Source organism: Leptonychotes weddellii, chromosome 7 (genome assembly GCF_054177405.1).
Source record: "Leptonychotes weddellii isolate Sample4059 chromosome 7, ASM5417740v2, whole genome shotgun sequence".
Lineage (NCBI taxonomy): Eukaryota > Metazoa > Chordata > Mammalia > Carnivora > Phocidae > Leptonychotes > Leptonychotes weddellii.
Genome location: NC_138375.1, coordinates 95100348 through 95113088, shown reverse-complemented (window position 1 = coordinate 95113088; position 12741 = coordinate 95100348). Strand labels below are relative to the sequence as shown.

The following is a 12741-nucleotide window of genomic DNA, read 5'->3' as shown; positions in this document are numbered from 1 at the left end:
GCTGCCTGAACTTTTAAACCAGCATTGCCTCCAGGTCCCCAGAAGGAGGGGACTTTCCCATAGCAGCGGGTAGGGAGCTGCCTGGAAGACCCCCCCCCATACACACACACACTCTGCACACCGACAGAGCCTGGCCAAGGCAGCCATGCCCACTTGTATGCCAGGTCCCTCCTGAGCCCAGGACTCAGTGAGAAAAGGCCTCGGTCGCTGCCAGACTCAAGGCCAATACCAACCCAGCAGTGCCTCGAACTGGCCTTCTCAGAATGGTGCCCCACCATCGTAGGCCCGGGGAAGGAAGGAAGGTAGATGATGGGTGAAGCCCAATCTCCTCATATTTCTAGCACTTACTTTCTCCTTCCATACACATGTTTAAATGATTGCAGCTCCCTCAGGAAAGCTGAGGAAAACTTCCTTTTCAGGCAACTGTTTTCCCAAGCACTGATATCCGAGGTAATTAAAGCAGCTAATTGTGTGATGTTTCATTTCATTAGCAGAGTGGTGCTCAGCTTGCCCTCGCTCATCAGGTCCAGGCCACCTAGAGCTCAGGAGGATATGGTACCCATTCATCTCTGCCACCTCTCTTGGCTTTGAAGGAAGGATGCCTTTGATCCCAGGAGCTGGAAGTTACCAACACCTTGGACAACAAGGTGTAAGTTCTTGGACACTTTGACCTGCTGTTAGACAGTAAGGGGAAAGGGATAGATGCTTCTGAGTAAAACTGAGATCACATGCCTGCTAATAGGCCCTGGGTGAACTGTGGCCTGGGAGTTAGCTGAGAATCCCTACTTCTTAGCATTCCTCAGGGTGGGAACAGGGTGAGGCCAGTGAGACACCCACCCTGGGTGCTAAATTTAAGGGGGCACCAAAGAACTCAGTAATGAAGGTAATATTTTAATGCAACACTAAATAAAAAAAAACTGATGCAAATTATCAACCATGAACAAAATATCAAAATTTTAAATAAAGGCAGCATCAGTATTACTGATTTTTCCTTTTGCCTCAGCTCTAATATGGTTCAGCATGGGACTATTATTATGGATCCTGTTTTTAAAAATGTTGATATTTTATTTACCATGTATTTCTTTCACTAAAGTTTGCATTCAATACTGCATTAAAACTGAGTTTTTTGTTTCCCCCTTAAATTTTGCACCCAAGGCAAGTGCCTCGCTCACTTTCCCTTAGCCCCCACCTTGTGTTCTTAACCAAGAACTTCTGAGAAAACTTGGCTTCCCACCCAGGACTACATAAAAAAATTCCCCTAAGGCTAGCAGAGCATTTGCAGTAGAGGTTTGGGCATTTCTTCACTATTTCCTGTCTTTCTTGCTGTTCTTGGGGATACAGAGGTAAAGAAAGCTTGCTCCCCACGTTTCCACTCTGTTAATATGTCCCATTCTTATGCCCTCATCTGAAGGGCTAACAAATTCCGATTGGATATGAAAGTTCATTTTATTTTGATAGCCTATCAGATTTTCATAACTCTAAGTTACCACCTCTAGCCTAAAATTCATTATAGAACTTAAGGCCATATATATGCAACACCTGAGGACCAGAGGTTCCAATCTTATCTGCCATTGAGACTGCAGAAGATCAAGCCCTACGTGAGAATGACACTTTGTGCCTTGTAAGGCCTAAGTCATAACACTTTCCCCCTTCCCTGGCCTTTCTGTCTCTCTACATTCAATGGTCTTGTCCTCTCTTTTCCACTGGTATAACCATTGCTGACACCCCCAGCCCCACCAGAAACTCAGTAAGCCAGCTTATTGTGTTCTGGACAGCTAGCATACAGCAATGTTTTCTTCCACTGGTTTTCAACGTAAATGTGCTGTCTCAATTGCTGTCCCAGGTGAACAGACTTTTGAGAGCTGGCCTGGGAAACAAACCACCATTTATTTCATAGTTTCTGTGGGAGAGAAGCTTCTAAGGACCAGACATCCAAATGAGAAGAGCATTTGGACCACAGCCCATGCATAAGGTAGGATTTGTAATGTAAGAGCAAACACCCCAGATAGGTAGAAGGTGCTTCCAGGGTTCTGAAGAGAGGGTGGCCAATGTAGCTAAACTCCTAGACCTTGGGGGATGGGGGGCTGGTGGGGGTGCTTTTTTTTTTTTTTTGTAGCTATTTGCACCCTAGCGGCTTTGTAGAGGCCTTAGAAACCTAAGGATTAAGGAGATTAGTGAAGTCAATTTGATGTCAAGATTCATTTCTCGGCCTCTTCTTTTAAATTCACCGTGTATCCCCTTTTTCATTTAAAATAAGCTTTGAGACTTTATCCTCAACACGTTTTTCAAATGACTGCCTTACTGAGGACTCAGAGCCAAGCATGATGTCCAAGCTGTGGGAGACAGAGTTTGGGCTGGGGCTGTCAGTGCTGCTTAGTTGGAAGAGTTGATTATCTTTTAGGGTCAGGGTAGGAGCTGCTTCGAGGGGTGCCCACAAGTGGAAGGGAGATGGCCTCCTAGTGCATTCTTCTCCTGGCCTTTCCCTGCCACGGGTCCTCCAACCACCTTCCATGTGAAGGAATGGCTCTGGATCTCTCACAGCTGTGGTTGGGCCCCCCAGCCCTAGTCAGTTTAAGTTCCAGGAAGGTTCATTAGCTCTCGGACTCAGAAAAGCACAGCGAATTCCTGCCCAGCTGCAGGAACCAGTTCGAAAAGTCTGACAGACCAAAAAGGAACAGACAACAGTTCCTTTACTTGGGGCATTTTCGCTGAACACATTGACTGGCCATCTCTAGAAACCTTCAGCATTAAATGTGTTGGTATTTCCACCTCAGAAGGAATTTAACTAAAAAAATGAGCAGACTGGCAACCAAGAATAAAAATACTACAAGAAAGAAAATGCCTATGGCCGTAATCCCACAAGACAGTTTGACATCAGACAGCTTAACTCCTCTTAAAGATGGGGGGGTCGCACACTTGGTGTCCTCTGAGCCCTCAAATTTCTGCAGGTTTTCTTTGTACCATGTTATAAAATGAATATTCGAACAAGTGCAGTCCAGGGGATTGTGACTTAAATTAATGGTGCTCTGCTGGGACAAGGTGGGGAGGAGATGAGATGGGACGATGTGGATGTCATTGGCGGCCATATTGAGGTAGATTCCCTGAAGATGACTAAGAGCATCAATGCTATTGCCCATCAGGCTGTTGTAGCTTAAGTCAACATGACTCAATTTCCTAAGGCTCTGGAATGCTTGCTTGTCTATGGAGAGGAGGTCACAGGAGGATAAAATAAGAATCTCCAAGCTGCTCAAGGTCTGAAGTAGGTTGGTCTTTGAGATACTCCTATCTTGAAAGTGATTCCCCTGTAAATTTAGATGGCGGAGACCCACCAGGCCTGTTAGAAAGTGCTGATTGCTAGTATCCAGGAGACAGTGAGAAAGATTCAGAACCTGTAGGTGATAGAGGTTTTGGAAAGGACTTTGTGGACCCTTAATGTACAAGTGGGTAAATGCCAAATCTAGACCTTCTAGCCGAGGACATTCTTTGAACGCCTGACTCTGGAGACCAAGAGGCTCATTGTAGCTCAGGTTTAGGTATTGTAAGAGGGCCAGGTTTTTGAGCTGAAGATTGCAGCAGTCAGAAGCCTCTATATCACTGTGGCTTAAATCAAGTTTCTGAAGATTTTCTAGTTTTTCCAAACACCCAGCACCGAGGTCAAGTTTCCTTATGTTGCCTTTGACAGAGAGGTCTGTAAGGGATGGAAAACTGGCAGCATTGATTTGACACAATTGGTCAAAATGATTTACATTGAGAACTAATTTCTTGAGAGCCTTCATCCCCTCAATCCCAGAGGGTAACTCATTTAAGTGATTTGCCGTCAGATCCAATTCCTGGAGTTGAGTGAAGCACCGAAATGTGGCAGATGAGATATCAGAGATATAGTGCTTCTGTAGATTGATGCTTTCAACAGATATTTCACAAAGTCCATCAAACATGGCTGACGTAAGGTCTTGGTCATCAGTGTCTTCATATGACCCCAGCCAGAGAGACTGAGTAGTAGAGTTCTGTAGACCTTTTAATACAACAGACAAGTTAAGAGTCCCTCCAAATTTCAAACTTTGGAAGATGTTTGAATGGAAAGCTCCAGGCTCGATGCCTTTAATGTCATTGCCATTGAAATTAAGGCTTAGGTTGGTGGCCTGCTCCAGAACATGCATGTCTTCACTAGAGAGGTAGTGTATAGCATTATTCTGAAAATCCAGAACTTTCAGATTCTGGGTTGGGAAGTTTTCTGGGAACCTAATGGAGGAAATATGGTTGCTTCCTAGATGCAAGCTTTCCAAGTTTTCCAGGTTGTGCATTGGGATAAACTCAAGATTGGATATTCCTGTTTGGATTAAGAAAAGATGCTTCAGTGACTTGGGCCCATTAAGAGATGTTTCTGCCATGAATATCAGGGGATTTCCAGTCAACACAATTGTGTTCAATTGATGATGGTTTTGAAAAGTGTCTTCATGTACCCAGTTGATCTGGCACCTTGAAAAGGTAATAACATTTAACAATAATTAATTGGAAAAAAGAAAAACTATCGCAGTGACCTGATATTAACAAAGCCATCTTTTGTTGTTTAGTAAAAACAGTATACATTGTTACTTGAAATAAAACATAAAAAACTTTCTTCAGTACCAACAGATGATCTGTTGAATTAATGGCTAGCCTCAATTCTGAAAATTCTGATTTAGAATTTTTTCCAGATATCTTGCCCCTTTGGATTGAACTTTCTGAGGTTTGTGTTTAGAATCTAGGGAAGAGTTAGCGGTTTGATTGTAGGCAAAATCCAACTATTTACTATTTTAAGTAATTTACAGCATGTTATATATAATGTATAATATATAACATATGATATATAATATATGTATCTCTGTCATTCTGGGCAAATCACAACTTATCTCAACCTCTTTTGTTGTATCTATAAAGTATAGAAATGATGAGTACTTTGTAGAACAGCTGTTAGTCAAATGATACATATGAAAATGCTCCATAGAAATATGGAACACTAGAGTTTTCATCCTGGTATTGAATCTGAAAATACTGGATTATGCATGCACATATAGGTGTGAGCATGTACGTGCACATACAAACACACACATGCACGCACGCACACACAGAACTCCCCTGGAGATCAATAAGGGAATTCCTTAGAATTCTAATTCCCTTAGAAAAAGAAGTTGGAATCCCTAGGAGCAAGTGAGCCCTAGAGCTAGCTTTGTCATATCTGCCAATATGTGCCAGTCCTTGGTGGCCTAGAGCCCAAGTTGTAATAAGCCATGACATGCACCATGGCAGGAGACAAAGGTTGGAGTCCAAGCAGGGTGGGAGGTCCTATCAAAAACCTGCAAACCGCCAAGACCCTCAAAAGGGAACCTTTCAGTGGATGACCTTTAAAAAAAAGGTCATACAGGATGACCTTGAGGATATGTGTTTTTCTTGGCCAGAGCTCTGGATGGAACAACAACAATAATGAGAGAGGCCTCCTCTGAGAGTCTCTAACCATAAGCTTCTATTCATAAGGACCATGGCCTGAGTTGACGTTCCCTCTGTGGACCACCCAAAAGAAGCCTCTGGAGAAAATTGAGTTTCAAGTGGCTCCAGAATGATAGTGACTTCAGGTAATTGGCAGAAGTAAACAAAAATTTCTTCGGGAGTAATGTACCTACTTAATTAATTTTTAATATGGAAAACCTTCAAATTTACATAAAAGTAAAGATCATAGTACAATAGACTTTCATTTATCTATCACAGAGTTGCAATAGTTCTCGAGATTTTGTCATATATACTTCTTTGCTTCTTCTGTTCCTACCTCTCCCTCCTGAATTATTTTAAATTGGATCCTAGATATCCTGTACATATTTCATTATGCATCTCCAAAAAAATATAGGCTTATTTTCTATAGCCATAATACCATTGTCTAATTCCAGGAAAGTATTTTAAACAAAGATCTACATCAAGTTTCAAATGATAAATGAGCTCAAAGTAACATTTCGCTGAACACATAAGGGAATTAATTAGTCAAAGTCAGTTTAAAAAGTGTTCTACAGGGGGGCCTGCGTGGTGCAGGCCCTGAAGTGTCAAACTCTTGGTTTCAGCCCAGGTTGTGATCTCAGGTTCATGGCCTGGAGTCCTGTGTTGGCCTCTGTGCTCAGCGTGAGTCTGCTTGAGGTTCTCTCTCCCTCTCCCTCTGCCCCTCCTGCTCATGCTTTCTCTCTTAAGCAAATATATAAATCCCTTTAAAAAATGTTCTACAGAATCAGGTTAAAACAAACAGATACTAGAATTATGAGGTATATCTGATAATATGTATATGATTTATAAAGAACACATGAGATACCTGATATATATTATCAGAATATATAATAAATATATTTCTATCAAACGTGTGTTTGGTATGTTTAAAGGAAGCAGTGTGAACCAATAATATGATGAAGGAAAAATTTATTAAAACTGATGTGATATATTTATAAAATGAAATCACTGAAATTTACTGAAATAGGAAGTTAATGAAATTGAAAAACCAAGGACAGTTTATACAAGAGATTAGACACAGCTGAAGAGGATACTAATGGACTAAAAGTAGATGTGAAAATATTACTTAGAATACAGTCCAAACCACCAAAGAGGTAGAAAACAAAAAGAGCATATTGACATATATGGAGAATGGATGAGAAGCTGCAATATGAATCAGAGAACAAGAGGAGATGAAAGAGTGAATGGGAGCAAACCAAATTCCAAACAAATAATGGCTAGAATATTTTAGAATTGATGAAAGTCACTGTTTGCAGATTCGAGGAGCCCAACGATGTACACAGTGCAGCACTGTGATATTACAGAGTGCCCAAGACAAAGAGAAACTACTGGAAACACCCAGAGAGGAAAGATTACCTGTGTGTGCACAGTGATTACACAGACAGGTGACTATCTAACAGTGACAAGGGAAGAATGGAACGGCAGCATCAATGGGCTGAGAAAAACAACTACCAACTCGGAATCACGCAGGAAATACATTTTTGGAAAAACAAAACAAAAACCAAGGAAGTTTACTGCTAACAGACTTTCACGAAAGAAATTGTTAGATATCGATACTTCAGGAAAAAAGGAAAATTGTTCCAAGAGAAAGTCTGAAAAGCAAGACGAAGAATGAGCAAAGAAAACAGAAAACATGTTGGTAAAGCTAAAGAAACAGTGGCTGTTTAAAGTAATAAAAATAGTGTCTGACTGGTGGCCAGGTAAGAGGCAGGGGCTGGGGGAGCTAAGGAGAGGGAGTTTAGAAAGAACGAGGTCATATTTGTATCACCGTTTGAAAATAACAGAAGAGGAAACCTAGGGTCCTCTAGCTGGAAAAGCTCTACCTGGCCCCAGGCAGTCCTTAGAAATGTGGTCAAACCCATTCCATCTAAAATGAGAAATGGTAAAGTAGAGAGAAAGTAAATGTCTCGAGGGCACAATGGGTAGGTAGTAGACTGATCTCTGTCCCTGTCTGAAAGGGCAAGGCTTTGTCTTAGTGAAGTGTGGGCAGGCAGCCCGTGGAATATTGGCTGTGGAGGTGGCCTGGGGTCCTCTGGGGGCCTCTGGACTGGGAGTCAGGAGAGCAGAGTCCCAGTTCCCTTACTCTGTGACCCTAAGCAAACTCACAAAATCTCCTTGAGCCTCCATTTCCTCATTGAAGATGAGTTGGACGGTGATATTCAGCATGCCTACCTCCCAGGAGTGGTTATAAAGTTGAAATAGTTTTAGGGATGTGAATGCTCTGCCACTCTACAGAAGCTCAAGTTGAACCACCAAAGAAATAGAGCTGCTGCAAGGGAGGCAGACCCCATCCACATGCAAAGCCCTTTCCCGTCTTACACACACACACACACACACACACACACATACACACACACACGGAGGCTGTATTTCCCTTCTGTTTTCTTCCCTTATTTTCTTGTGATACTTCTGTCCATTGGTTCACAAACACTGGTTCAGCATTTGGAATCCTGATTCAGCTTCTAAAATTAAATAACAGAACTCTTTTCTCAATTTAGAGGAGGAAAAAGTTAGTAGCTTATGTGTTTCTCCTGTAAATTTTTCTTAAAATGTCATCACCCAAGAATAAACTATGGCATCTGATTTAATACAAGATTTGTTTTCAGTTTTTTTTTTTTAAATCAGTATTCCTTAGAACTTCTTAACACTGCTGATGCAATCTAGTTTGAAAATAATCCACTTTTCTCTCCACTGACTGGGTTTTTTAAATATTACATTTCACCTGCATAAAAACATTTCATGGGAAAGAGTAAACATGCAGGATAGACAGAGTGTCCCTGTGATCCCAAAAGGAGGTCCTGGAAACAATTTGAATGCAAGCTGTGTTATTACATAAGTAAAACATCAATTACAGACAAGGAACTCAGATACATACCTGGTTAAGTCCAAGAAGATAAGATCTATGAGTCTGCTGAAAGTTGTATTTTCAAGTGTAGGCAAGAAATTAAAACCAAATTCCAAAAATTCTGTTGTATTTGGTAGCGTGTTGGGAACTTCTGTGAGACCTAAATTTTCACAGTTATATGTGTTGTTGGCTTCTTTCTGATGAGAGAAACAATGTAAATTCATGTCAGAGTTGGTAATTTGATTGACTAGCGAAATTACATACATTTTATCCTTTGAGCAGCAATCCCATTTCCATCAATCTTTACCAAATATATACCTGCAAAGGCACAAAGTGACTCATGCAGAAGATTATTTACTTTAGTAATTTTTGTAATACCGAAAGATGGGCAATAACCAGATTATTCATCCATATAGGACTTGTTGAATGAAATACAGTACATTCACAAGATGGAACCATCTGCAAATGAAAACAGAATGAGTAAGATCTCCACGTGCTGATATGGAGTGATATCCAGGTATATTGTAAGGTGTAAAAAGCCAGGTACAGAATGTACACGTATGGTATGTAGTACATGGTATATGGTATATAGTATGTTGCATATTTTATGCTACCTTTTCTGTAAAAAAGGTTTGTGCCTTTCTTATATTTGCAAAAAGAAACCATGGAAAAAAGCCCAAAACTCATTGCCTTGAAGAGGAAGAAAGGAACCAGATGGAGGAGCAGGGAAGGAAAGAAGACTTCTCCGATCATACTTTGTTTCATAGTTTTGATTTTGGATGCATGGAAATGTTTTATTTCAGTCTGAAAACAAACAACTCTGCATTAGCATCACTAAAACAAGACAGTGCTACATTACACACTTTCTAATGTGAGACAATATTAAGTACACATTACTGCTTATGAGGTATTCGTCCCTCTCCCAATCCCGCTCTCCCCCCATAATTAAATTTGCATCCAAGACTTTACTTATAGTCTACAGATGATATGACGGATTTAAGTTAAACAGCACCACAAGGTAGCAGTGAGCCAAATGCAGAAGGTGGGGCATTCTATAGAATTACCACCTTTGTTCTATGGCCTTGCGAATGGTGTTAGGGAAGTAGAGAGAGAGGGGCACGGGACAAGAGGAGATTGCTCCTGTCAAAAGTGACAAAGAGATAAAAGTTCTTTAAGAGATAAAACCAAATAATAATACAGTAACCCCCTTGTTTTGATTCTGATTCAAATAAAGCATTAGGAAAAGACACTTTATGGACTACCAAGAAACTTTGAGGACAGGATATTAGAAGATGTTAAGGAATTGTGAATTTTGTTAATTATAAGAGCAACATTCTTATTCTTTTGAGAAGCTGAAGTATTTCTGGATAAAATGACTTGATGTTGAGGATTTCCTTTAAAATAGGGCAAAAAGGAGGGGAGGAGTGGTTAGGTGAAATCAGGCAAAATATTGCTGATTGTTGAATGTAGATACATATTCATGGAGGTTCCTTGTAACTAACTACTTCTGTATCTGCTTAGAAATTTTCTTAATATTTAAGGAGGGCATGTGATGTGATGAGCACTGGGTGTTATACGACGCAACTAATGAATCATTGAACACTACATCAAAAAACATTTTTTTTCTTAATACAACGTTTAAACAAACTAGCAGTGTGGCACAGACCGTAGGTCGTGAGGCCTTGCAACTTTGAAGCATGACTCCGTTTTGGATCTCTGGAACCACAGGCTGCTGATACCAGACCCTAGCATTGGGGCACAGCCATGCATGTAAGCTCAGAGGACTGCCTCATCCTGTGCCCCACGGGAGTCAAGTATTTAGAAATCTGCTAATCACTGCTTGTTAGATGCCCTGCCTCACAAATCTTGGACCAGCTAGGTAAAAATGGGAAGGGGTTGGTCATAATTTATCTGGATGATGCCTTAGGATGAAGGGGTGTGGGGTAGGATGAAGGTCTGATGGGGTATATATTGCAAGAGGAGGCTCCTGGGAAAGAAAGAAATGATTTGCAAGAAGGTGCCCCTGAGGGCCATCTCCCACATCATGTCAGACTGCAAGTGATTTCATCCACCCTTTCAGACCTGCCTTTGCCTTCACCACACAGTAGGCCCCACTGAGACTGTCCTGGTCTGGGCAAGACCTGCCCCAGCAGACTCTAGCTCACAGCTGTCCTCAAACTGAGTTGCGAACAGTCCCGCTTAGCTGGAAACAGAAGACTGAGCACATTGTCCTTCACTGTGAAGCCTGGTATTGTAGACATGTCACCGTTTTAATTGCTTTCTGCTCGATTCTCACTTCTGCATAGTGGTGCTCATTTTTGTAGGGACATGGAGCATGCTCATCTACAGGAAATCACCAGTTTTCTTCTATGTTGTGAAAATATTATGAATGTCACTAATGAAAATGCTGTTGTTTTTATTTCCTTGCAATTCATTCTTCAGACCCATTTTAGAGACCCAGACGCCTCTAGGCACTGCCACAGATCCACCCAATATCCTTGAAATGCACACTTTGCATTTAAACTTAGATTTAGCCGACTGGTGGGGAAAATACATGTTGCTAGGCCCAGTAGCTGCCCCAGTAGCTGCTATGGTTTGGAGTAGCTTTGAGAAGACATTGCTCTTTTCTGGTCTCCATTGGCATAACTGATGTCACATACACTTGGAGAAAGGGACCTTCCCTTGAGTCGTCTTGCTCTTTTCTGTTCCTTCAGCAAAAGGCACCATGCTGGTGATTCCCTCCTCCTGAATATATAAGTGCCCATGACACCTAAATTAGTCCTCTTCTGTGCTTTACTAAGCACTTTACTGCATTAATGTAATTCAGAAAGTTGAGGATCCAGCAGGAGCTCTACTGAGCCAGTGGCCTGAGGCAGCTTCTAGCAAATTCAAAGGCAGATAAATGAAAAAGCTCAGTTTCAACCCAGTGAAAAACTGAGAACCAGTGGATAACACTACCACAGAGTACTGAGAAATCCACCATGACCCTGTGTCATACATTAATCTCTAGTTAGGTATAAACTGCAATGAACTCTCTGCCCTTGATTCCTGGGAGAAAGAGGCAAATGACAAGAATTGCAGCTTAGAAGAGAATTTAAAAATCAAGCACATTTAGGAGAATGTCCTAAGCTACACACACACACACACACACACACACAGCCCCTCCCCTTTGACTTTCATATTCACACTTCTGTATAATCACAGTTACTATTATGGATGGTGACACAAAGTTCCCCGTGCTCTGGAATCACTCAAGCAGTATTAAATTGTTTGCAGTCTATTGTGTGTGTTTTTTTTAAAGACTTTATTTTTAAGTAATCTCTATACCCCGTGTGGGGCTCAAACTCACAATCCCGAGATCAAGAGTCGCATGCTCTACCAACGGAGCCAGCCAGGTGCCCCAGTTATTGTATTTTTTAAGGCAGGAAGTACACACACACACACACACACACACAGAGGCTATTCTCATTCTCTTTTTTATTGATAGTAAATTGCAGACATCATGTCCCTTTACCCCTAAATTTCCTGAGAACAAGGATGTCTCTTCTGTAACCACTGTGCCGTTACCAAATTCAGAATATTGAACATTGATACGATATTATTGTCCAACATACAGTTCATATTCACATTTTGGCAATTGTCCTAATATTGTCCTTTATAGTGATTTTGTTTTTCTAATCCAAATTCACATATTGCATTTAGTTTTCATGGCTCTTTAGGCACCTTTGGTCTGTGCCAATTCCTTAGCCTTTTGTTGACTCTCATGGCATTGAGATAGATGTATATTTTTTATTTTATTTTATTTATTTTTTAAATTTTATTATGTTGTGTTAGTCACCATACAATACATCATTAGTTTTTGATGTGGTGATCCACGATCCATTGTTTTCATATAACACCCAGTGCTCCATGCAGTACGTGTCCTCCTTAATACCCATCACTGGGCTAACCCATCCCCCCTCCACCTTCCCCTCTAAAACCCTGTTTGTTTCTCAGTCCATAGCCTCTCGTGGTTCATCTCTCCCTCCGATTTCCCCCCCTTCAATTTTCCCTTCCTTCTCCTGATGTCCTCCATGCTATTCCTTATGTTCCACAAATAAGTGAAACCATATGATAATTGACTTTCTCTGCTTGACTTATTTCATGTAGCATAATCTCCTCCAGTCCCATCCATGTTGATATAAAAGTTGGGTATTCATCCTTTCTGATGGCTGAGTAATATTCCATTGTATATATGGACCACATCTTCTTTATACATTCATCTGTTGAAGGGCATCTCGGCTCTTTCCACAGTTTGGCTATTGCGGACATTGCTGCTATGAACATTGGGGTGCATATGGCCCTTCTTTTCACTACATCTGTGTCTTTGGGGT

At 41.1% G+C, this 12741-nt stretch overlaps 1 protein-coding gene across 1 annotated transcript in view; it reads right to left on the bottom strand.

Annotated features, from left to right (window-relative positions):
- Nucleotides 1-1868: 1868 nt before the first annotated feature.
- Nucleotides 1869-12741, bottom strand: part of CD180 (CD180 molecule) — a 17459-nt gene continuing 6586 nt past the window's right edge. Inside the window, exons 2-3 of the mRNA XM_006742667.3 lie at nucleotides 8399-8565; nucleotides 1869-4476 (exon numbers count right to left, since the gene is read on the bottom strand). Coding sequence (XP_006742730.1) covers nucleotides 2748-4476; nucleotides 8399-8565 — 1896 coding nt within the window. The 3' untranslated portion in view covers nucleotides 1869-2747. The remainder of the gene's footprint in view (nucleotides 4477-8398; nucleotides 8566-12741) is intronic.